The 25,797-nt window shown below is 55.4% G+C and overlaps 1 protein-coding gene and 1 long non-coding RNA gene across 2 annotated transcripts in view; both read left to right on the forward strand.

Moving 5' to 3' along the window:
- LOC137467810 (uncharacterized) overlaps nt 1–25,797 on the forward strand; it is a 332,764-nt gene that overhangs the window by 16,955 nt on the left and 290,012 nt on the right. The gene's annotated exons all lie outside the window — the stretch shown is intronic.
- LOC137467806 (serine/threonine-protein kinase pim-1-like) lies at nt 15,387–23,922 on the forward strand. Its single transcript, XM_068179223.1, has 6 exons — nt 15,387–15,411; nt 15,753–16,033; nt 22,054–22,345; nt 22,987–23,166; nt 23,422–23,571; nt 23,805–23,922. Exons 1-5 carry the CDS (start codon nt 15,387–15,389, stop codon nt 23,526–23,528), a joined length of 885 nt encoding a protein of 294 aa, XP_068035324.1. The 3' UTR covers nt 23,529–23,571; nt 23,805–23,922.

Below are 25,797 nucleotides of genomic sequence, written 5' to 3' on the forward strand. Positions count from 1 at the left end.
GATGGTCAGGAGGGAAAACTCTGCTGAGATGAAGAACAGAAAGAAAAAGAGCTGTACAGCACATCCTGTGTAGGAGATGGTGGTGGTGTCCCAGAGGGAATTGTGCATGGCTTTGGGGACAGTGGTGCAGATGGAGCCCAGGTCGCTGAGGGCCAGGTTGAGCAGGAAGAAGAACATGGGCGTGTGCAGGTGGTGGCCGCAGGCGACGGCGCTGATGATGAGGCCGTTGCCCAGGAGGGCAGCCAGGGAGATGCCCAGGAAGAGGCAGAAGTGCAGGAGCTGCAGCTGCCGTGTGTCTGCCAGTGCCAGCAGGAGGAAGTGGCTGATGGAGCTGCTGTTGGACATTGGCTGTGGCCGCACATGGGGACCTGTTCATGGAGAAAGGACCGGGAAGAATTAGAGGAGATAACTGTAACCAAAACCAAAGCCATTTCCCATACACTTTCCTCTGTAACACACACGGACACTCTTCTGTGTTTAAGAGTTTAGAGGTTTTCATTTTAAGCTACCCCCATGTCTCTCCTGGTATTCTTGGATATCAGAAATACTCAACATTCCTGCCTCCCTCTGGTAGAACAGAGTTCCCTGAGGGAAGATTATGAGTGGAAACTGAGGGGAGATGGTCTGTCACTTCATTCTCTTTGGAGTATCTCTGGGCTTTCAGTTTTTCAAATGAAGGATGTTCACAGTCTCATGTTTCTTTTAAAAACACTATGGTGCTACTGAGACAGATGGATCCAGCACAGCCCAGCTCCTCATTTGTAGGCAAGGACTCACGTTGCTCATTTCACCAACCCAGAAGCATTTTCAGTGTCAGAACACCTCTGCCTTTCCCCATCAATCCAGCTTGGACTGAAATCTCAGGGAGACTTCCAAGTGTCCTTCTGATGGCACTGGATGCAGGGAGATGCAGCTCCTTCCCTGGCTGCACTGACAGCATTGCCCAGAGCTGGGCACTGGGGACAGCTGTGTCACCCTGAGCCAGCTGTGCCCCCTCCCAGAGCCCCCAGTGCCAGGCAGCTGCTCCCAGCCCTGTGCTCTGCAGAGGGAACTGGGCCCGGGGCTGCAGAGCTGCCCCACGGCTCTGCTGCAGCTCTGCCTGCACAGGAGGGGCTGCACGCCTTGGAGCCCCGGCCCTGAGGGCAGAGGCTTGGCTGGGGAGACAGGAGGGAGGGGGCTTGTTCAGCGGGAGGGGCTGCACTGGAGGGGATCCTCTGGACATCTCTAAACTCTCCCTGCCCCAGCACTTCTGGGTTTTGCTTTCTCTCCTTCCCTGATCTTCTCTCTGCTTCCTGGGGATTTTCCTCCTGCAGGTGTTTCCCTGTGCCTGAGCTCTCCCTGCCAGCAATCACAGACCCCAAATCTCTGTGCACTCTCCTTGGGCTGACAGAACCCTGCCTATTTGCAGGGCACTGGCTGGGGGCAGGTTCTGTTTGCAGCTTGGAGAAAGGACAGCTCAAACTGAGCCTGATGGCTCCAGCAGAGGTGATGCTGGTGCTGTCCATGGGCAGAGTGGCTGCAAGCACATTAGGGATCTCCTGTGACCCTATTGATCACTTAAAGTTACAGTTCAGATGTCTCAGGAACTTGTCAGAATTCATAATCATTACATCATAATAATCCTTTAAAATTTATCCCTCCATCCCTGCCATTCTCCAATAGTAGGAAACAGAATAAAAAGCCTTTGGTAATTTCCTCATTTTTATCAAAATGCCTGTCTTGGAAACATTCTATGACTGATCAGAACCCCTCAGCATGTCAGAGCATTTCACCTCCCCTGCACCAGAAATACTCAGAGTTGTACTCACAGGGTCTGTGGGCATTGGGATGTTCCAGCTGTAGGAGATCACTCCAGGAGCTGCAGCTGCATTGTCCTGCAGCCAGAGGTTCCTGTGCCAAGGGCTGCCAGTGATTCTGCCCCAGGCACTTCTCAGCACCTTCCCAGCCCTGATTGATGGAAGCTCTCTGTGCCTCTGTGCTGTGCCCGGGCTGGCTGCAGGCAGTGCCCCAGCCCTGCTGGGCTGGGAGAAGAGCTGCTCATCCAGAGAAATGTGCTTTTGAAGCTCTCCTTGGTTACCAGGATCACCCTCTGTGCCAGGAGCCCAGCCCAGCTCAGCAGCACAGACACAGCACAAGGACTTTAATGACCCTCTGGGGCTTTGTGCTCAGGCCCTGAACATCAGGCCCTGAGAGGGAGCTGCAGAAACCTCTCCAGAGCTCCAAGTCAGAATCCAACTCCAAAGTTTCTTTGGCTTTTAATGGGTCCCACTGAGGGACACGACTGAGAAAGTGTCCCCAGGCCCCAGGCAGAGCAGAGAACTGGAGGCACTGATGACAGGTGGGGACCAAGAGAAGCCAAGTCCTGGTGCCCTGGGGCACAGCAGGGTCTGTGCCACCAAGGGCTGTCAGGAGACACCTTGTCCTGAGGCACTGGGGCCTCCTGGCACAGCCCCAGCCAGGCTGGGCACTGTCAGCCCCTTGTCCTGCCCTCAGCATCCCCCCCCTAGCCCACATCCCAGTGGCCTCAAGGATCTGCTGGAAGGAGTCCCTGGGGAGCCTTGCTCAGGAATGGCCCTGGGGGCTCCTTCATGCTCCCAGGGACTGCAGGTTTTTCAAAGCACTTTGGCTTTTGCCTTGGAGTCTCTGAGAGCTTTGTGCAATCATTGCCTCCAATTATCTGCTGTAATTAGTCCCTGGAGAGGCTTTGTCAGGAACAACACTCAGTGGGGCTCATTAATGCTTCAAGGTGCTTCAGTTCTTTTCAGGTACTTGGTGTTTCCCTTTTGATCCAGACTCTGTGAGAGGTTTGTGCAATCATGGCCCCAATTTTCTGCTTTAACGAGTCCCTTGAGAGCTTTGCACTGACACTCAGTTCGGCTCATTGATGCTTTGAGATACTCGACTTTTTTAAGGTACTCTGGGTTTTCCTTTCCACACTGAGAGGTTTTTGTGCAATTTGAGTTTCTGAGAGGTTTTTGTGCAATCCTGGCCTCCAGTTCTCTCCTCCAAGGAGTCCATGAGGAGCCTGTGTTGGGGATGGGCCTCAGTGGGACCCATGAATGCTTTGAGACACATTCCGGTTTTCTTCTGACTTTGACTCCTGGAAAGATTTGTGCAATCTCCTCTTGCGCCCTGAGGTTCCAGAGCTCAGCTCCAAATGCACCACGGGGCTCATGAGGAACAAACAAATCCTGAGAAACCATGGCTCTACCTTGATTTCTTTCTTGTCTGAGGCAGTTCATCGGGAAGTTTCTGTATTGGTTTTGGTTTGCCAATTTGAGATTGGCTAATTACCAGGGCACTCACTAGAATATACTTATTCATTTCCTGCTCTGAGATAAGATTAGGAGAAAGGCAAAGTGAGCTCTAAACTTTAATAGGGTATAAAGAAAAGTTTATTAATAGAAAATAAAATAAAGAGTAATAAGAATCAGAACAAAACTTTCAGAACACTTCCTCCCTCCATACAACCTGACAATTTTGTAAAGAGACAAAACCTAAAATTTCAGTCAGTTTACCACCATCTAGAATAGTCTTTCTTCAGCTCACTTAGGGAGAGAAGTTCCTCTTGTAAATGTTATGGAGACTTCTCCACAAGACAACAGTTATCTCATGGCTTTTCATTTCCATGAATAGCAGCTGCCTAGGAAAAATCTATACTTGTGAAGTCCCTCCCATTTTTTCACAGCTTTTCCCACAGCTGTGTTTATGGGCCATGCCAACTTATGGGGTATTAGTTTACAGATGAGCTGTTTAAGAGCAAAGGTTCTCTTCATCTATTTCTGAAATCATCTTCATCTCTGTAAACAGAGGTTTTCTTCTCTCCCTGGGGGCATAGGGTCTCATCACTCTGCTCTCTTTCATTGCTCAAACTTCTCATGGGATCACAGGTACTTCAACATTTCCTTACATTAGCATGGAGGCCTTTGCTGAACAAATCATCTCCCCATACTTTTCAATGTGCTATAGGGAAAAAGAGAGTCTGATGTATCAATTACATCCTTCTCCATAGCTTTACCAGAGGATTTGAGCCCCAAGATCAAGGCATCTCCTCATCCCTCCCATCTGGGACTCAACTTCCTCTTCACTGATCTCGGTGTCTTCATGTTGCTCCTGTGTGTGCCTGCACTTTGTCCTTTTCTCTCACTCAAGGGAGGATGGAAGCACTGGAAGAGTCAATATCTCAGCTGGGGCCTGCAGATGGTTCCGTGACCCCGGCCGGGCTCGGTACTTGCGGCCGGAGCTGTTTTACCATGGAGGTTTCTGCAGCGGCTGCGCTGGGGCTGTGTCAGGCTGGGCCGCGCTGGGGCAGGGCCAGGATCTCAGCAGCCAGGCCAGAGCACAGCAGCAGCACGGCCGGGGCCCATGGCTTCTCCTCCCCTGCCCGCTGGTTGCAGGCGAACCCCAAGGGTGGCAGAACCTTGGCTGAGCCGGCCCGGCCCGGGGCTGCTCCTGGGGCCCGGCGGATCCTGGCCGGGCCCGGGCTGGCGGCGGGGCAGGGCTCGGTAGTGGCCAGATGTCAGCAACCGCAGCCACGGCCCGGCCCGGCCTCGGCCCCGCGGCCTCCCCTGCCCTGCCCGGCAGCCGATGGGGCCTGGCGGCTCCCTGGGAAGGGGCCCGGCCCCACGGCAGGAGCCGCCCGGCCTGGCCTGGCTGAGACGGGGGCTGGGCCGGCCCGGTCACCTCTTTGCTGGCCAGAAGGGAAACAGACCCAGCCAGGCTTCTCCATCTTTAACTTGTGTCTTCACAGAGGCGTGTGCAGTTTCCTTAGTGGTTTAACAGATTGTCAGCTCTCAAAGCTAATTACTGATTGGGTTTTTTTTTGTCAGACACCATGGAAACTGCTAGCAGCTTCTCTCAGGACATCACTTCCGTGATGCAAAACCACCACAACAGCACAGAACACAGAGCTCCTTTGTCCATATGTAGTGGTCATGTGCCCAAGGCCTCAAAACCCCACCTTGGGAGATCTCTGGGTGCTCTCCAAGGTGTTTTCAAATGAAAACATTCAGCTCATAGTCTAAGAAAAACACCAGAGCACAGGGCCAGCCTGACCTGTCTGTCCTGGCTACTTTTGTCTGGGAGCGATCCTTGGATATACGGAATTTTGGAGGCCTACTTCTAATTTTTGCCATGGACCCTGGACATGAAGGCCAGGTTCTTTTCCACAGGAAGGAAGGAACAGAGCCCCACAGTTTCCCCAGGTGCATGAGAGGTTACTGCCAGAGGTCAGCTAGAGCTGACAGTTTTTTTTCTGGGAGATACCCTTGCATAGAGGAAATTTTAAGGGAGCTTACCAATTTTGGCAATGGGCAGCTGAAAAGAGGGACAGTTCTTTCCCTTAGGAAGGAAAGCATGGAGCCCCAGTGCTCCAGGAGCTGATGAGAGGCAGCTCTTGGCATTCCAACATCAGCCAGACCTGTCAGGTGGCCCCTGGGAGGCCAAGCCAGCCAGACCTGTTCCATGTTCCCTCGGTTCCATGGGGCCCCACAGTGTCCCAATGGTCCCTTGCTTCCATGAGGCCCTGAGGTGTCACAATGCCCCCTTGGTGACACGAGGCCCTGAAGGGTCAGAATGGTCTCCATGGTTCCATCAGGTCCCACAGAGTCATAATGGTCTCTGGGTCCATGAAGCTCCGCTATGTCACCATGGCCCCTTGGTTCCATGGGCTCCAGTGGTGCCACAATGATCCCCTTGCTTCCATGAGGTCCCCACAGTGTCACAGTGATCTCCATGGGAAGGAAAGAACCGAGCCCCAGTGTGGCAGGGGCAGCCACCAGAGGCCAAGACTAGCCAGAATGGATGGTACTGGCAGATTTTGGCTGGGAACAACCTTTGGATATAGGGAATTTTAGAAGTGGAATCCCAATTTCCGACATGGACACCCGGAGGAGAAGCATAATTCTTTCCATGCGAAGAAAAGCACAGAACACCGGTGTTTCAGGGGCAGATGAAAGGTGGCCACCAGAGGCCTAGGCCAGCCAGACCTCTCTGTCCTGGTAGCTTTTTTCTGAAAGTAACCCTTGGATATAGGGAATTTGGGAGATGAAACCCCAATTTCAGCCATTTCTGCATAGATAAGAAGGACGGTTCTTTTCCAAAGGAAGAAAAGCACAGAGCCCAAGTGTTTCAAAGGTAGAAGAGGAGAGACATGGCTCCTGGGCGGCCAAGCCAGCAAGACCTGCTTTTCCTCACAGATTTTGTCATGGAATGATTCCTTGGATATACAGAATTATACAGAATTTGGAAGGAGGAATCTCAATTTGGACCATGAACACCTTGAGAAGAAGGGTGGTTCTTTTTCATTGGAAGGAAAGCACCGAGCCCCAGGGTTTTGGGTGAGAGGCATCTGCAGGAGGCCAAGGGCAGCCACACCTTTTTGTCCTCGGAGCTTTCACTGGGGAGCAATCCTTGGATGTACAGAGTTTTGGAAGTGGAATCCCAATTTTGGCCATGGCCCATGGAGGAGAAGGACAGTTCTCTCCCATAGGAAGGAAAGCCCAGAGCCCCAGTGCTTCAGGGCAGATGAGAAGCAGCCCTCAACATGCCAAGGTCACCTGGACCTGTCAGGTGGTCCCCTGGAGGCCCAGCCAGCCAGACCTGTTCCATGTTCCCTTGGTTTCGTGGGACTCCACAGTGTCACAATGGTCTCCTTGGTTCCATGAGGCCCTGGAGTGTCACAATGTTCCCCTTGCTTCTGCAGTGTCACAATGGCCCTGTGCTTCCATGGGGCCTTGCAATGTCACAATGGCTTCATGGTTCCACAAAGCCCTGATGTGTCACAATGGCTCCTGGGCTCCATGCGCCCGCGCAGTGTCACAACGGCTCCTCTGTGACACTGCGGGCTGCACAAGGTCACCATGGACCCTTGGTTCCTTGGGGCCCCCGTGTTCACAATGGTCTCCTTGCTCCCATGAGGCAGCACAGTGTCACAACTGACCCATGGCTCCATGAGGTTCCATTGTGTCACCATGGTGTCCTTGGGGCCTGCATTGTCACAACTGACCCATGGCTCCATGAGGTTCTGTAGTGTCACCGTGGTCACTGTCAGAGGCTGGATGAGATCGATGTCCCCAGACACCTTGGGATGCTCGGAATGCCCGTGTGGGACCAGGAGCGGGTCAGGCCTTGGTTTGTGGTGGGACAGAGCCCCGCCCCCAGCCCTGGCCTGGCACAGCTGTCAATCACATGGAAGGGGCGGTGTTAACCCAGCTCTGATTGGCTGAGCTGTCAGTCAATCACACAGCAGGGGCACTGCTACCCATCTCTGATTGGCCCAGCTGTCAGTCAATCACACAACAGGAAGGGCTACCCCAGCTCTGATTGGCCCAGCAGTCAATCAATCACACACCAGAAGCTGGTGCCTTCCCTGGCTCTGATTGGACAAGCAACTGGCAGTCCCACCCCAGGGGCGGGCCCATGAAGGCCCAGGGGTTTAAAAGCCGGAGCACGAGGCCAGCCCATGGTCTGGATCCTGCCTTCTCCTGGGGTTCCTCTGTTAATGATGCTGGAACCTGAGCAGTTTGTATCTATGTGTGTGTCTTTCTACAGATCTTCTGTCTTTCTGTTGTTCTCTATTTCTTCGTCTTCTAATCCTGCTTACATGGAACATTTTTTGGTAACTTATCATCGTAAGGGTTAAAGGTTTTTAGGTAAAGTGGGCTAAATTAACAAAGTAATGCTATGGTAAGAGTTTTTTGCTGAAGTGGATGTTGTATGAAACCCTTTGCTCAAGTTCCTTGATTGTCTATATTTTGTCAGTAAAATTTTGTGTTATTTTGATCTCTTAGCTCCATTGGTTAGAGCATGGTGCTGGTATCACCGAGGTTGTGGGTTCAATCCCTGTGTGGGCCATTCACTAAAGAGCTGGGTCCCTTCCTACCAAGAATATCCTTTGCATCTGGCCATGGTGAGAATATCTGGTTGGTGTTTCTCCTGTGCACCAAACTCAAGTAAAGAAACCTTTGGTGACCCCCAGCATTTCAGTGTTCTGGGGTGTTACAGCCCTGCAGGCTCACAATGGCCTCTTGTTTCCATGAGGCCCCACAGTGTCACACTGGCCCCTTGGCTCCATGAGGATCTGGAGTGTCACACAGGTTTGTGACATTTGTCCTTGCTGCCCCTCAAATCCCACTGTTGAGAGCTGGCATGAAAAGTGCTGCATGCACAGCGGAGAGTCCTGGAAGGTGCTGGCAAGAGCGTCCTGTGGGAACAGGGCTCTGGGCTCTGGCTGGAACAGCCTGGTTTTGCTGCAGTGACCGCAGGCAGGAGTTGAGGCAGGTGAAGAGGCAGCGGGCAGCTTGTGTTTGTAGAGGGCCTGGGGCTGCCCCTCTGAACCTCCACCTGGAAACGCACTTGGGAGAATATGAGCTACAGCTGGAGTGCCTGTCCTGAAAGGACCTGAAGTCGTTCAGCCTTGCCAGCTTTTCTTGAGAGTGTGTTGGTGTTCCCCAGGACAGCTACACATTTGGGGAAATGCCTTTGGAGGAAAGGGGCTTGCTTCTCAAGGAAAGTGCTTCCCAGGGAGCTCCCAGCGAGGCAGGTGCAAGGGTCCCCCTTTGGCTCTCTGTGGTCCTTTCACTGCCTGAGGCCCGTTGCACTTGGCAGAGGGGCAGGGCAAGGGAGAAGGCTGTGAAGAGCAGGTTTGGCATCCACCTGGACCTGTGGAGACCAACCCAAGCACCTGCAGCAGGGTGTGTTCCCCCCTTTGGACAGAGGCGTGAGCAGGAGTATCTCTGTCCAGCCGTGAGCCCCAGAGCTCTCTCTGAGAGCTGTGAATTAAAAGGCCTTTACACACACACTTTTCACCTCTTCCCTGTCTGCTGTGTTTCAACTCTTGGCAATGTGCATTTGGCTTTGCTTGGTGGAAGCTGCTGTGGCCCAGGGCCAGCACAGAGCTGGGCTGGGTGGGCCAGGCAGTGTGGAGAGTCTTGGCTGATCTTGGTGTGTCCCTGGCCTCAGAAAAGGCTGGGAAGGTTTGCCTCCCAAGGCGTCCTGCTCATTGGCTCTCCCTGTGCACCCTGGAGAGAACAAGGTAGGCATTTCTGGCAGCTGGGCATCAGCAGGCCTGAAAGTGGGGCTGTGTTGTGGAGCGAGCCCAGCTGAGATACCCTGAGAGGAGCCCAGTGCTCCTTGCTCCCCTGTGCTGACATGTGAGTGTTTTTCTGGTTTCGGGATGGCCCTGGCTGTGTGAGGGGTGCTACGTGGACACGAGACAGCCGGTCCTGTCCCGCTGGGTCCCAGCAGTGCCTCACAGCAGTCCTGCATCCATGTCAGGATGCTGGCCAAGAGAGGTCCTGGAAGCTGAGGCAGCTGATTTTAAGCTTGTGCAGGTGCCTACAGGCCAAGGCCAACGGTGTTCCCTCAGGATACAGCAGTCCTGAGGGGTCTCCCTCATTCAAAGAAATCAGCAGACAAATGCATTGTCAGCCAAAAGCCCTTTGATTGACCTGGCAGGAGGGCAGGCGTCTGCACCCCACTAAAGTGTTTCTCTGCCACATATAAATTTCAGTGGGTTGATGTAGGCCTTGTATCAAAATCACCATCCATCTTTACACTGCTGAGGTGATTCCATAGGCAGCGGGTTAGAAATGCATTGTGTCAGATTCCCATACTTGAAGCTGATGTCCAGGCCCTGGCCAGGAGCGGTCGCGATGCCCCAAAGCAGCACAAAGTCTTCCTCAGGGCTTCCCTGCACAGGGCTGATTCCACACTTGCCCTTAGTTCTTCTGGTAGACTGTGTCTAAAGCTTTTTGTCAGGTCACTCTCATGTCAAGTTAGGCCTGCCAGGTTTTTCTTATGCTAACTGGTGCTAAGTACTTAGGTATGTCTGTGCTAATTACTTGTTTACTCATGTGAATTGCTTGTGCTTACTCATGTCAAACCAAGGCCTTGTTCCATCCCCAAAGGTGCCTGAGGCCACCCGCTCCTTGTGGCACCAGTTGCTTTCCTGTGGAATGTTCTCCCTCCCCAGGGTAAAGAGGGAGCTGCAGAAAGAGCTTGCCAGGCTGCTCTCCATCCTTTCCCAGCTCTCCTGGTGAAGTGGAGAAGTCCGAGCTGAGCGCAAAGGTGCAAATGGAGCAGCCGTGCACAGGAAGGCTCGGTGGGAAGGATGATCCAGGATCCATAGGCTTGGCAGCCTGAGCGTGCTCCAGGGGAAGGCCTTGGAGCAGATCCTCCTGAGTGCCATCCCACGGCACCTGCAGGGAACCAGGGCGTCTGCTGGAGGGTGGGAAAGCTGGGACAGGGCAGCAGGCTGGGCTCCACTGGGATCAGCAGCAGCTGGAAATATCTCTGGGCATCTCCATTTTCTGCTGCTGCTCAGAAGAAACAATGAAGTGTGTCGAGAAGTTCTGGCTTCTCTTTCTCCTGGTGGATTTTTTCATTTGATTTGACACTCCAGAGGCAATTTCTGTGATGGCCTCTGTCAGTTGATTCTATTTCAGCAGCAGCAGCAACAGGGCTGTGTTTGAGCACTGCAAATGTGGCCTGTGTGGCTTTAATTCTCTGTGACTGAGTGCTCAGGGACTTGAGAGCATTTCAAGATCTGCTAATCATGATACCTGTGACAAAAAGTCTGAGTTTCCTGTGACAAAAGCACTCTGGGTAGCACTGACAAAAAAAGCAGAGAGCCAGACCAACCCTTAGTATCCCTCCATTTCCAACTGCACAGGGAAAGGTAGAAAAATTTAGAGATGCTGACAATGAAAATGAAGTCTTCAAAAAGGCCACTTTATTGTTCAATCACGTTGGAAGTTTGATCACCCTGAAACAGAGGAAGCTGAAATGAGCAAAGGGCTCCTGTGTGGGACCCACAGGTCTGACTGCACTGGGGCACAGCGAGCCCTGTTTTCCCTATGGGCTGTCCAGTGTTCAGGCTGAGAGCAGTGTCGAAGATGAGGCAGCAGCACAAACCTGACCTCAGCGAAAAAAGGCTGAGCAAAGTTCAGCCAACAAGGAGAAGTATTTTGGGGGGGATTCCTAATAAAAAACATAGGAATGACACACTGAAATCTTTCCCGTCTTGTCAATATCTTCTTTCAATAGTCCATGATTCCCAGAGGGAAGAAACATCCAACAGCAGCTCCATCAGCCACTTCCTCCTGCTGGCACTGGCAGACACGCGGCAGCTGCAGCTCCTGCACTTCTGCCTCTTCCTGGGCATCTCCCTGGCTGCCCTCCTGGGCAACGGCCTCATCATCAGCGCCGTAGCCTGCGGCCACCACCTGCACACGCCCATGTTCTTCTTCCTGCTCAACCTGGCCCTCAGCGACCTGGGCTCCATCTGCACCACTGTCCCCAAAGCCATGCACAATTCCCTCTAGGACACCAGCACCATCTCCTACCCAGGATGTGCTGCACAGGTTTTTCTGCTTTTCTTCTTCCTTGGAACAGAGCTTTCCCTCCTGACCATCATGTGCTACGACCGCTACGTGTCCATCTGCAAACCCCTGCACTACGGGACCCTCCTGGGCAGCAGAGCTTGTGCCCACATGGCAGCAGCTGCCTGGGCCAGTGCCTTTCTCTATTCACTGCTGCACACGGCCAATACATTTTCCCTGCCCCTGTGCCATGGCAATGCCCTGGGCCAGTTCTTCTGTGAAATCCCCCAGATCCTCAAGATCACACTGCAAACTCAGGGAAGCTGGGCTTATTGTACTAAGTGCTCTTCTATATTTAGGCTGTTTTGTGTTCATTGTTTTCTCCTATGTGCAGATCTTCAGGGCCGTGCTGAGGATCCCCTCTGAGCAGGGACGGCACAAAGCCTTTTCCACCTGCATCCCTCACCTGGCCGTGGTCTCCCTGTTCCTCAGCACTGGCACTCTTGCCTACCTGAAGCCCCCCTCCATGTCCTCCCCATCCCTGGATCTGGCCCTGTCAGTTCTGTACTCGGTGGTGCCTCCAGCCCTGAACCCCCTCATCTACAGCCTGAGGAACCAGGAGCTCAAGGCTGCAGTGTGGACACTGATGACTGGATGGTTTCGGGAACATTAAACTGCTGGCCAATTTCTGCAAAACACTTCTAATAAATGTTGTCTTTGACACTTCTTGCTGTTTTCCTTTTGGAGGTTCTTTTTCTTTGTTTTACATATTAATGTTGTCCAAAAAGAAACGTCAAGAGCCCCTGTTTGCATTGCACACAGCAGGCGGGAGCACCCCCATGCTGGTGCTGTGGGGACATGAACCTGAGGGAGCACAAATGCCAGCAGCCCCTGGGGCCAGGAAGGGCTGGGGGACGCCAGGGAAACCACTCAGCTTTGTCCTGGCCTCTGCAGTCAGCCAGAAAGTTTGTTCCCATCAGCTGGGAGCTTCCTGTCCCACTGCAGACGCTGTTGCTCAGAGCCAGGGCTGCCTGGCAGCCACCCCCGGACTGCCCTGAGCATTTCCTTGGCTTCACCTTTGCTTTCTTTACTCTTCCTCCTACAAATTTATTTCTCTTCCTCACCCCTCTTCCCTCCCCTGCACACAGCCCATCCCTGTTTGCCCTTTCCTGTCTGGCCCCACTCCCCATTCCAGTTCCTGACTTGGCACCATGGGAACATCTCTTGGGGAGCAGGATCATCCCACAAGTGCTGCAGGAATTGTCTGCAGGCTCCTGCAGTGCCTTGTGCTGCTCCCTTGCCAGAGGCACCCCAGGCCAGGGGGGCACATCTGGGCTGCTGTGTCTGGCTGTGGGGCTGCCCGTTCTGGGCAGTGAGGAGGGGCTGCAGAGGCTCTGCAGGACTGACAGGATGGGCTTTGGGGCTGTGAGGAGAAGCTGAGGGACCTGGGCTGCTGGAGCTTCTGAAGAGGAGGCCCAGGGCTCCTCCTGCAACTGCTCCAAGGGTGGTTTCAGAGAATCCCAGAATCAGCAAGGCTGGAAAAGACCTTGGAGATCATCAAGTCCAACCTGTGCCCTGACGCCGCCTTGTGTCCCCTGAGCCTCCTCTTCTCCAGGATAAACAACCCCAGCTCCCTCAGCTGCTCCTCACAGGACTTGAGCTCCCGACCCCTCACCTACCTTGTTGCCCTTCTCTGGACATGCTCCAGCCCCTCCATGTCCTTTCTAAATTGGGGGGCCCAGAACTGGACACAGCACTCGAGGTGCTGCCCAACCAGTGCCGAGCACAGGGGAAGAATCACTGCCCTGCTCCTGCTGGCCACACCATTCCTGATCCAGGCCAGGAGCCATTGGCCTTCTTGGCCACCTGGGAACACTGCTGGCTCATGTCCAGCCTGCTGTCCATCAGTCCCTGCAGGTCCCTTTCTGCCTGGCTGCTGTCCAGCCACTCTGTCCCCAGCCTGTAGCGCTGCAGGGGTTGTTGTTTCCAAAGTGCAGGACCTGGCACATGGACTTGTTAAACCTCACCTTGTTGGATTTGGGCCCTGGATCCAGCCTGTCCAGGGCCCTGTGCAGAGCCCTCCTGCCTTCCAGCAGATCAACACTCCCCGCCAACTTGGTGTCACCACGGTTCCATGAGGCTCCAGAGTATCCCAGTGCTCTCCATGATTCCATGAGGCCTCCCAGTGTCACAATGTCACTCTGGTGTCACAAAGTCCCTTGGATCCTTGGGCCCTGCAGTGTCACAATGGCACCGTGGTGCCCCAGGGCCCTGCAGTGTCACAATGGATCCTTGGTTCCATGAGGTCTGGCAGGGCAGCAATGCTCTCCTTGGTTCCCGCTGTCTCCCATGCCTCCCACTGTCAGGCTATAGAAGGACACCTGGCTGATGAAGGGAGTGGGAGTGGGTACCTACTCGAGGAGGTAATAATAAAAATCCCTCCCAACCCCCGCTCCCAAGCCAGGTGCCCCTTCAGATTTGGTGTGATTCCCTGGATCTGGAGAGTCAGCCAGATGGTTTAGAAGAAAATTATCTGCCCTGTGAGCCTCCCAGTTATGATTCATCTGTGAGACAGATCAGCACCTCTAACATCAAAAAGGAAAGAAGGGTAGTCGTGGTGGGTGACTCCCTCCTGAGGGGAACAGAGGGCCCCATATGTCGACCAGACCCACCCCACAGAGAGGTCTGCTGCCTCCCTGGGGCCCGGGTACGGGATATCACTGACACACTGCCTGGGCTGATTCAGCCCTCTGATTACTGCCCACTGCTGATACCCCAGGCTGGCAGTGATGAGATTTGAAAGAGGAGTGTCAGAGCAATTAAAAGGGACTTTAGGGCATTGGGTCAGGTGGTTAATAAGACAGGAGCACAGACAGTCTTTTCCTCAGTCCCTCTGGAGTCTGAGAAAAATGGTGAAAGCAATAGGAGAGCTCACATTATCAACGAGTGGCTCAAGGGTTGGTGTCATCGACAAAATTTGGGATTCTTTAATCATGGGGCAACTTTTACAGCACCCGACCTGCTTGGACCAGACGGGCTCCATCTTTCTGTGAAGGGCAGAAGAATTTTAGCTCATGAACTGGCAGAACTTGTTGAGAGGGCTTTAAACTATGTCTGAAGGGGAAGGGAGATGTAGCTGGGCTGTCTGGAAGCAGGCTCGTGGGTGGTAAGCCTGAGTTAGGGGTGAAATCAGCAGCCCAGCTGAGGTGCCTGTACACCAATGCACACAGCATGGGTAACAAACAAGAAGAGCTGGAGGCCATGGTGCAGCAGCAGAGCTGTGATGTAATTGCCATCACAGAAAAAGGGTGGGATGACTCACATGGCTGGAGCGCTGCACTGGATGGCTGCAAGCTCTTCAGGAGAGACAGGAAAGGGAGAAGAGGTGGAGGGGTGGCCCTTTATATTAGGGAGGCTTTTGACACCATAAGTATTGAAACTTATGAAGATGGAGTTGAATGTCTATGGGTAAGACTTAGGGGGAAGGCCAACAAGGCTGACATCCTACGGGGAGTCTGTTATCATCCAGCCAGCTGGGAAGAAGAGGTGGACAACTCACTCTATAAGCAGCTAGGGAATGTTTCTGGATCATCAGCCCTTGTTCTTGTAGGTGGCTTCGATCTGCTGGACATCTGCTGGGAACTCAATACAGCAGAAAAGAGGCAGTCTAGGAAATTTTTAGAGTTTGTGGAGGACAATTATTTGTCGTAGCTGGTGAGTGAGCCCACCAGGAGAGGGACTATGTTAGATCTGTTGTTTGTAAATAGAGATGGGCTGGTGGGAGATGTGGTGGTTGGAGGTCACTTGGGGAACAGTGATCATGAAATTATAGAATTCTCAATATTTGGTGAAATGAGGAAGAACACCAATAAGACTCCTACATTGGACTTCTGGAGGGCAGACTTTGGCCTATTTAGGAGACTTATTCAGAGAGTTCCTTGGGAAGCAGCCCTTGAAAACAAAGGAGTTGAGGAAAGGGGGTGTGCTTCAGAGATCTCGAAGGCACAGGAAGAGACTGTCCCTGTGTGCTCAAAGATGAGTCGATGAGGCAAACCCCTAGCCTGGATGGGCAATGAGGTTTTGAAGGAACGTAGGAATAAAAAGAGGATGTATGATCTTTGGAAGGAGGGTCAGGTCTCTCAGGAAGTATTTAAGGGGCTTGCTAGGGCATGTAGGAAAGAAATTAGGGAAGCCAAAGCTCAGTTTGAACTTAAAATGGCAGCTTTTGTAAAGGATAATAAACAATATTGTTACAAATATATCAATGGTAAAAGGAAGGGTATGACCAACCTTTGTTCTTTATTAGATGTGGAAGGGAATTTAATAACTGCAGATGAGGAGAAGGCAGAGGTGCTTAACGCCATTTTTTGCCTCAGTTTTTAGTGAGAAGGCGATTTGACTTCAGCAACTGTCCTCCTGGGCTGGTTGTAGGTGCCAGGAAGCAGAATGGTGCACCCATTTTCCAAGAGGAGGCAGTCGGAGACCTGCTGAGATACTTGGATGTTCATAAATCCATGGGACCAGATGGGATCCACCCCAGGGTGATGAAGGAGCTGGAAGATGAGCTTGCCAAGCCACTCTCCATCATTTACCAGCAGCCCTGGCTCACTGGTGAGGTCCCAGATGACTGGAAGCTTCCCAACGTGGTGCCCATTCAGAAAAAGGGTGGGAAGGATGATCCTGGTAATTCCAGGCCAGTCAGCCTGACCTCAGTACCCGGTAAGGACATGGAACAGTTCACACTGAGTGCCATCACACAGCACTTCCAGGATGGCCAGGGTGTCAGACCCAGCCAGCAGGGGTTTAGGAGGGCTAGGTCGTGTTTGACCAGCCTGGTCTCCTTCTATGACCAGGTGACCCTCCTGGTGGATGCAGGAAAGGCTGTGGATGTGTCTATTTGGACTCCAGCAAGGTCTTTGGCACTGTCTCCCACAGCACACTCCTGGAAAAGCTGCAGCCCACGGCTGGGCCAGGAGCACTCTGTGCTGGGTTCAGAATTGGCTGGATGGCCGGCCAGAGAGTGGTGGTGAGCGGTGCTGCCTCCAGCTGGGGACAGTCACCAGTGCTGTCCCTCAGGGCTCTGTGCTGGGCCAGCTCTGTTCAATATTTTTATTGACCACATGGATGAGGGGATTGAGCTTTTCATTAGTAAATCTGCAGATGACACTAAGCTGGGAGCATGTGTCCATCTGTTGGGAAGTAGGAGGACTCTGCAGGGACACATGGAACAGTTGGAGGAATGGACAGAGTTCGAGAAGGTGAAGTTTACCACGTCCAAGTGCCCAGTCCTGCCTTTTGGCCACAATAACCCCCTGCAATGCTCTAGGCTGGGGACAGCGTGGTGAGGATGGCTGGACAGTGCCCAGGCAGAAAGGGACCTGGGGGCACTGGTCGACAGCAGGCTGGACATGAGCCAGCAGTGTGCCCAGGTGGCCAAGAAGGCCAATGGCTCCTGGCCTGGATCAGGAATGGTGTGGCCAGCAGGAGCAGGGAGGTCATTCTTCCCCTGTAGCTGGCTCTAGTGTGCTCTGCATTCTTCCCCTGTAGTGAAACCGTACCTCGAGTGCTGTGTCCAGTTCTGGGCCCCCTAATTTAGGAGGGACATGTAGGGGCTGGAGCGTGTCCAGAGAAGGGCAACAAGGCTGGTGAGGGGCTTGGAGCACAAGTCCTGTGAGGAACAGCTGAGGGAGATGGGGCGGTTTAGATTGGAGAAGACTCAGAGGTGACCTTATCACTCTCTACACTCCCTGAAAGGTGGTTGCAGTCAGGTGGGGGTCGGTCTCTTCCTCCTCACAGCAACTGACAGGACCAGAGGACAGTGTCTTAAGCTGCACCAAGGGAAATTTAGATTGGATATTAGGAAATTTTTTTTATGGAAAGGGTGAAGTACTGAAACTGTCTGTCCAGGGAGGTGGTGGAGTCACCATCCTGGGATGTGTTTAAAAAAAGACTGGATGTGGCACTCAGTGCCATGGTTTAGCTGAGGTGGTGTTAGGGCATGGGCTGGACTTGATGATCTTAAAGGTCTCTTCCAACCCAGCAATTCTGTGATTGTGTGACATCACAGACCAGGTTGTGACATCATATAGTTGGCTGTCAAATCACTGGTTTATTTTGTGACATCACAGAGCAGGCTGTGACATCAGAGCATGCCTGTATGACATCACAGAGCAGAGCAAGCTGTGAGGTCAAAGAGTGTGCTGTGACATTATAGGGTGGCGGTGTTCCATCACTGAAGGTGTTGTGACATCACAGGGTGGGTCTGTGAGCCCACAGAGGTGCTGTGTGACATGTTAAGTGAGTTCTGCCATCACAGAGCAGGCTGTGACATCACAGAGCAGGCTGTGACATCACAGAGCAGGCTGTGACATCACAGAGGAGGTTGTGATGTCCCAAATTCGTCTGTGACATTACAGGTTGTCTGTGTGACATCACAGAATGGGCTGCGAGGTCACAGAGAAGACTCTGCCATCATAGAAAAGGGCTCTGTGACATCACAGAAAGGGCTGTGAGACCACAGAGAAGACAATGCCATCATAGAAAATGGCTCTGCGACATCACAGAGCAGCTGTGTGATGTCACAGAGAAGGCTGAGACAATACAGAGTGGGTTGTGACATCACAGAGCTGACTGTGAAATCACAGAGCAGGCTGTGACATCACAGCGAGGCTGCATAACATCACAAACGTGGCTGTGACATCATAGAGCTGGCTGTGACATCACAGGGTGTCTGTGACATCACAGGCTGGGCTGTGACCTCACAGGGCAGATTTTCTGACATCACAGAGCAGACTGAGACCTCAAAGAGCAGGCTGTGACCTCACAGGACACCTGTATGAAATCACAGGTGGCCTGTTACATCTCAGAGTGGGCTGTGTGACATCACAGGAGCTGTGTGACATCACAGGGGCTGTGTGACATCACAGGGGCTGTGTGAGGTCACTGGGGAGGTCACTCCACCCCTGCCCCCCCTCCCAGTTCCCCCCAGAGAAATCCATCGCTGCTCGTGCACAGCGGGGTCCCCTGTCCCCCCGGGTCCCCCCGCCCCCGGCGCCGCAGCCTCCCCCAGAGGATGTTCCACGAGATCGACCCTAGAACCTGACACGGGGACGGGGGCCGGGGCTTTTGGGGGTGGGACAGGGGGACAGGGACCCCCTGGCAGCGTCCCCGTGTCCCCCAGGGCCAGAGCCTGGGCCAGGGCTCCTTCACCCTGTTACCAATGAGGGCTTGAGAGCGCTGAAAAAATCCCCAGCAAGGGATCAGCAAAAACCAGATTTAATATTAAGTGACAGCACCACAAAGTTCCTTGGCAAGAGTCACTCTGCTCCTGGAGCCGTTGTGATGGTTGGTCGCAATGGAAACCTGCCCTGGCCCCTTGCTCAGGGCTGGTGTCACTGCCCAGAGCCAGAGGGGATCCCTTGCTGGGGGCTTGTGCCATGGCCACCTGCCCTGTGCCGCACTGGCCGGTCAGGCGCCGCGGAACCAGCAGCAAACGCCAGGGCCAGGGCCAAAGGCCAGGTCAGCCCGACAGAAAGGGGCAGTGCTGGGCACTGTTTCCATGGCAGCCCTCACTGGGGGTGACACCTGGGCCACTTGTCCCGGCAGTTGCCATGGAAACCTGGCTCATTGGAAATACAAGGGTGGACAAAGGTTTTAGTAGGGCCTGGCACAACGGGACAAAGGGGGGTGGTTTTAAACTAAAGGAAGGGAGGTTCAGATAAGAACAGATAAGGAGTAAATGTTTGATGATGAGGGCGGTGATACACCAGGACAGGTTCCCAGGGAGGTGGTCAGTGCCCCATCCCTGGAAACATTCAAGTCCAGCTGGGACAGGGCTCTGAACAACCTGATCTGGTGAAAGATGTCCCTGCTCATGGCGGGGTTTGGATGAGATGAGCACTGCAGAGCTCTTCCCATCCAAACCATTCCAGGATTGCATGGGCAGAAGGGGCTGCTCAGTGCACTCCATCCACTGCCTCGACTCCTCATGGTCTCTGCTGGACCCCACATCCCAGAGCCAAACCCAGCCCCTTCTCTGCCTTTCCTCCCCCTGCCCCAGAGGCTGGCACAGCCTGGGGGCACAGGTGACCTTTGGGCTTTGCAGGGCTCAGGCACAAGGGCCGTGGCAGAGTCAGGGCTGAGGTCACACTCTGTGGGCTGGGGCCGAGCCCAGCCAGAAATGAGCCCTGAGGCAGCAGCTCTGCAGTGCTGGCCACCAGGCCGGCTTGCCAAGGGAGGCTTCTGGCCATGCCCTGCAAGCAGCTGCTGCTGCCAAGGCGCCTTTGGTGCCTCAGGCTCTCCCTGGCACAGCTCCCAGCACGGCATTCTGCCCTTGTGCCCGAGGCCTTCCCTGTGCTGGGGCTGGCCTGGGGCTTTTCCTGCAGCGGGACCTGCCCTGCTCCTGGCACAGTCCACCAAGTCATTCCCTGCATTTCTCCTTTTCAAATTCTTTCCATCACCTACTCTCAGAGGTCCAGCCTGTTCTGGTGCTTATCATGAACTGACTGTGCTCTTGATTTATACCAGCACTGGAGATGTAGAATCACCCAACCTGAACACAGAAACAAACTCCCTCTGTCCCATTTTCATGTTCTAGATCACTTTCCAGGTGTCCATGGAGATGTGGGAATGATTATCACACAACTCTCCATTTCTGGCTGCGGGCTCTGGAGATTCCTTCTCTGCATTCAGTCAGGCTTGTATTCCCTAACAAGTCCTGGTTCCACCTCCTGTTTCCCAAGGCTGGAACAGTCACAATGAAAACCTCACCAATGGCACAACTCCCCAGCTCACCAGGAAGAGAAAGGACAAGCTGTCAAGTTCTCCAAACCTTTGTCCTGCTCTGCTGCAAGAGTCATGCTGCACTCCCGCTGTGGAAAGCCAAGAGAAGCTGCAGGTGGTGGCACATCTTGTGACAGGAGCTCAACCTGGTTCTCCAGGAAAGGTTCTTGAGAAGAGCAAACAGGACTGTGGAGAAGATTCCTGGAAAACTGAAACAGCTTTCCAGAAGTGAAATGAAAATTGAAAGAAACAGTCCAAGATGTTTTCCTCTATTTATTTCTCTGCTCCCTTTTTCCATCTTGCACTACTTCTCCATCCCATTAATTCCAAATGCATCTCACCTCTAAGATCAGTGACTTAGCGAGTTCTAGACACTCTAAAGTACCATGAGCTACACAGTTTGCCTTCCAGTTTTTGCTGGAAAGCAACGCTGGAGCCATAAGTGCAGGACCAGGACCAGGGAATCCTCCAGCCAGGGAATGTGCCCCGACAGGGTTTGATCCTCAGCGGGGACAATACACAGCAGCGACCGAGGAGATACCTCTGCCCCCGTGCAGGAGCCCAGACTCTGGGTCTGGGCTGAACACGGCAAAGTTCCCGTGTTTGGACAGGCTCAGGGGCTGCCCCTGGGGAGCGGGGGGCTGGGCGTGGGGGTGAGCGGGCAACGGAAAAACGGACACGGGGACAAACGGCCCCGGAGCTTCAGTTGCAGCAGCAGCAGCAGCGGCGGCGGCAGCCAAAGCAGAGACTCCCTCTTGATTCTCCTCTCCCTCTCCCGCTGTCCCGCACCGTCTCCCGCTCTCCCTTTCCCGCTGTCCCCTCCTCTCCCAGGCTCTCTCTCCCCATTCCCGGCCGGGCCATGCCCCTGGCCCGCCCCCGGCTCCGGGCGGGGCTGCCCCATCCCCGCCCCCGGCCGTCCCGCCGGGGTCTCGCCTCCGCCCGGCTCTGGCCGTGCTGGCGGTGGCGCTTCTGGGCGGGCATCGGTGCCTGGGGCTGGGGCGGCATCGCCTCGCTCTGGCTCCGCCTGGCCCGAGCCTGGCCCCGGCCCCGGCTCCTCCCGGGCCCCGCGGAGGACACACGTGGCGCGGCCGCTGCCGCCGCCTCCGCTGCGGCTTCCCCAGCCCGAGCTCCGCCGCTCGGCAGCGCGGCCGCCGCCCCCGAGCCGCCGCTGTCCCGTTGCCGGGAGCGAACGCCTGGGGAGGGCCGGCCCGGGGCGGTCGGGGGGCGCTCGGGGGCCGCTCCTGGCCCCGGGCCGAGCGCTGACAGCCGCGTCCCGCCCGCAGGGAAGGCGCAGCAGGGCCTGCAGGAGCGGTACCGGCTGGGTTCGCTGCTGGGCAGCGGCGGCTTCGGCAGCGTCTTCGCGGCCACGCGGCTCTCGGACGGCGCCCCGATGAGCGGCGGGGCCGGCGGCGGGCGGAGGAGGAGGAGGAGGGGAGCGGGAGGAGGAGGAGGAGTAGAGGGAGGGGGAGGAGGAGGAGGGATAGAAGGAAAAGGGGAAGGGAGAGGGGGAGAGGGGGGAGGAAGAGGAGGAGGAGGAGGAGGATGGGGCTGGAGCTGGGGCTGGGGCTGAGGCTGGGCATGGTGGGTGGCGAGCTCAGCCTGCTGCTGCTCTTGGCTTGCAGGTGGCCATCAAAAGGGTGCCAAGGAACCGCGTCCGGCACTGGGGCGAGCTGGTGAGTAAGCGGGGCCAGCGGCAGAAGCCGGGCCGTGCCAGCGGGGATGAGCCGAGGCCCGGCAGGGTGGGAGCCACCCGGACACCTCGAGGGAGAGCGGGCGTGGGGCCAGCGCAGGGCACAGAGCATCCCGGGCTGGGTGAGGAGTTCCTGACCCCCGGCATGGCATCAGCCCCACTGATGGCATCGTGCTCCTCCTGCAGCCCGACGGCACCAGCGCACCCCTGGAGATCGTGCTGCTGGAGAAGGTCTCCACTGGCTTCCCCGGTGTCGTCCAGCTGCTGGAGTGGCTTGAGCTCCCCAACGACATCTTGATCGTGATGGAACGCCCAGAGTGCTCTCAGGACCTGCATCATTTCATTCGGGCACGGGGGTTCCTGTCCGAGGAGGTGGCGCGGGATCTGTTCCGCCAGGTGCTGGAGGCCGTGCAGCACTGCACCAGCTGCGGGGTCCTGCACAGGGACATCAAACCAGGGAACATCCTGGTTGACCTGGCCACTGGGCAGGCCAAATTGATTGACTTTGGCTGTGGCACCTACCTGCAAGACACAGCCTACACTCGCTTTGCAGGTGAGCCCATGCAGGGGTGTGCTCTTGGTCCTGGCATCTCATGGCCCAACATCTCACAGCCCAAGCTGGCTGTGGCAGCGGGGATTCTCCCTTTTGCTGCCCTTCATGGCACTGAGATTTCAGCTGAGTTGCGTTTGAGCAGGGCTGGGTGGGGAGCCAGCTTCCAGCCCTGCTGGCAGCCTTTGCCCACCACTCTGCCCAAGACTGGGGCTGGGGCTGGGGCAGTCAGCCCAACAAAAACACGGGTGGGTGGGGGTAGCAGAGAGGGAGGCCGTAATCTGTGTCCCAGCCGGTTTGGTGTGCAGGTGCGAAAGGGCTTGGACTGCTCCACTCACCTGGTTTGTTTTGGATTCATGATGTTTTTGGGCAGTGCAGGCAGGGAGGATGAAGGCATGGTTTTCCCAAGCACTGGGTGGGTTTTTCCTCCTCATGGTTGGGCCTTGCCAGGACTTCTGCTGCCCTCTTCCAACCCCAGTGGCTTCTTTTCCTACCCCAAGTCTGTACACAAGTCCCAGGTGCTGGCGAGAGGGCGTCGGGTCACCCCGTGTGCCACTGGGGCAGCCCCCACACGCCCAGGGATGCTGGGGCCAGGCTCTGGGAGCAGCAGCATCCCCCTGATGAACCCCATCTGTATTCCACAGGAACACGGTCATACAGGCCCCCAGAATGGACCCACTTTCGATTTTACTACGGCAAGCCAGCTACCATCTGGTCCCTGGGCATCCTGCTGCACCAGATGGTCTGCGGGGAGCACCCTTTCAGGAGGGGCCAGAACATCAGCTGGGACCATCAGCTCTCGCTGCCACAACGGCTCTCTCAAGGTGGATCCTCATCTCTGGCCACGGGGGCAATGCCAGTGCTGGGAGACAGCAGCAGCTCATGAGCATCCCGCTCTGGCAGCTGCTGAGGAGGTGGCACATGTCCTGCTCTCCTGCTCTCCTCCAAAACAGGGAATTGATGGGGGAGTTTAGGCCCAGCTCTGAGCACATCCAGCATGGCCTGGGTACGGGAATAGTGGGACAAAGCCAACAGGAGCCTTCTCCAGCTGACCGGCGGGTTCTGGTTTCTCTGCCCAGAGTGCCAAGATGTGATCAGGCGGTGTTTATCCATGCTGCACTCGGACAGGCCCTCATTAGAAGAGCTGTTATGTGATCCCTGGCTGCAGGATATTCATCTGCCCTAGAAGAAGGGAGAGAGCCACAGGCACACTTTGATGCAAGGCCCTGGTAAGTTGCAGCTCCACACATGCCTTGGCAATCAGAAGCAAAGGAACCCAGACATTTTGTCCTGCCTGTGTCACTGCCCAGGGGTCATCAGATGGGAACACGCAGCCCTTGTGCTGGAGCTGAGCTGCTCTGCCCAGCACTGGTGGCTGCCATCTGAGCTGGTTTTGCTTGTCCTGGTTCCCTGACAGCTCTGGGCCCTGGGCAGAACCCTGACAGCCTGGGCTCACCCCCAGGGAAGGAGAAGGAGCCCCTGGAGGAGCTGTACCAGGTGGGGCTGCTGCTGGGGACAGCGAGGACGACATCAAGGATGACAACCTCTTCCTCCACCTGGCCACCGGCAGCTGAGGATGATGGACTTCGATTCTGGCACCTTCTCCAAAGCCAGGCTCCACAGGGAATTTGCAGGTGAGTCCACACGCAGGGGGATGCTCCCCGATTTGGGCATTGCACAGCCTGGCCAGGAACCAAAGGTTCCCCCTTTGCTGGGGCGGATGCAGCTGATCCTTCAGTCGGCTGCCAGGCTGCTTTTGGCAGGGCTGGGGGGATGGGCTGGGGTGGTGATGAAATGGGAGTGGGCTCCTGGCCCTGCCAACAGCCCCAGCACCCACCGTGCCCCGGGCTGGGGCTCGGGCTGGGGCAGCCAGCCCGACACAAACAAACCCCCATGGTGGGAGCAGAGGTGGGACTCCAGAACCGGTGCAGGGGCTGCTTTGGTCTGCAGGCAAGGAAGGGCTTGGGCTGCTCCACTGCCCCTGTTTGCTTTGGGGTCACCGTTATTTTGGGGGGCAGTGCAGGGGGGAAGGGAGAAAGGCTGGGCTTCCCTTACCTGTGGGTGGGTTTTTCCCTGGCATGCAGGGGTTGGGCCTTCCTCAAGTCCCTGACAGTAATATGATTTTTGACCTTTTTTCTTGTTCCCTTTTTTGTCTGTAATCTATTTTCAATAATTTGTTGTGTGTTTTTCTAGAGGAAGCGTTCCAGGTGGGGTCCAGTCTGGATGGGGAAGTGCTTGGGAGCAGCTGTGGCGTGGATGGGCCGTGCCCTTGGAGAAGGCTGAGGACATGGTTTGGGACCAGCTTTTCTTCCAGCAGGGGATGGCGTCAGGTGGGTCCCGTCTGCTTGGCATGGTGGGATCAGAGCTTTGGGGAGATGGCAGCGAGCACAGGAGCATCCTGCTCTGGGCAGCTGCTGAGGGCTGGATGTGCCGTGGCTGGCTGCAGGCTGGGCACATGTCCTGCCCTCCTGCTCTGCTCCCAAAGGCAGCAGGGATGGGCAGCTCTGGGCACAGCTCTGGGCACGGCCAGCATGGCCTGGGCACCGCGGGCAGCTGGGACAAGGGGACAGGAGCCTTCAGCTGACGGGCGCTTTCTGGTTTCTCTCCTTGCAGCCAGGCTCTGCGGGTGCTGAGGCTGCTCTGGGCTCTGCCAGGGCTCTGCTGGAGCTCAGCAGCGGGCCGCAATCAGCCAAAGAAGAAATGGGGTGACCTGCAGCACAGACCTGCTGGAGCATTTCAGCAACACAGCTCAAGTGTGCAGAGTGTACACCTCCCAGGGAAAACATGCCACCACCCCAAAATAAACTTGTTCAATAGCTTCTGAAATGAAATCAATCTGGGATGACCCCAAATGACATTTTGCAGCTTGCTCAAGCTGTAGCTCAGCCCTTCTCTGAACAGTTCTGTCCCCCACCTGCCTTGAACTTCCCAACTGCTCCCTCTTTTCCCCCAGTGAGTTCCCAGCCCATGGCAGTCTCCATCACACTGTTGCCTTCCTTGGTGCCCCTCACCACGAGGAAGGCTGAGCCCCAGGCTTAGGGACTCATCCTGTCACGGGCTGAGGAGCAGCAATGTCTCAGAGGTCCAGTGGGATTTTAGTGTCATTCAGAGCTGCTCTCCAGCCCTCAGCTCTCCTCACTGCTCAGTTCCCACTCCCTTGTCCTCGTCCTTGCAGCAGGATGAGCTCTGTGAATCCCCTTGAGCCTCCCCACTCTTCCCAGCCCACGCACCCACCTCAGTTAGGCTGAAGCTGCAGCTTCTCTGTCTCCTCTGGCACACCAGTCCAGTCCCCTGTGCGGGGAGCCCCAGCCCCAGAGCACAGCACTCAGCAGTGCACTCCGGGCTGGAGCAGCTGCCCTGCAGCCCTGGCTTGGCTGTTTGTGGCAAGGGAATGCTCCCTGTTTGCAGCTGTCCCTGCAGGATGGCCCCAGGGCAGAGCCCAGCCAGGCTCCCAC

This window comes from Anomalospiza imberbis, unplaced genomic scaffold (assembly GCF_031753505.1).
Source record: "Anomalospiza imberbis isolate Cuckoo-Finch-1a 21T00152 unplaced genomic scaffold, ASM3175350v1 scaffold_80, whole genome shotgun sequence".
Classification (NCBI taxonomy): Eukaryota; Metazoa; Chordata; class Aves; order Passeriformes; family Viduidae; genus Anomalospiza; species Anomalospiza imberbis.

Coding starts and splice junctions, on each gene's coding strand:
- LOC137467806 (XM_068179223.1), top strand. CDS start 15,387: ATGGGCAATGAGGTTTTGAAGGAAC. Junction 22,346..22,986: donor AGCCTACACTCGCTTTGCAG/GTGAGCCCATGC, acceptor TGTATTCCACAG/GAACACGGTCATACAGGCCC. Junction 23,167..23,421: donor GCCACAACGGCTCTCTCAAG/GTGGATCCTCAT, acceptor TTCTCTGCCCAG/AGTGCCAAGATGTGATCAGG.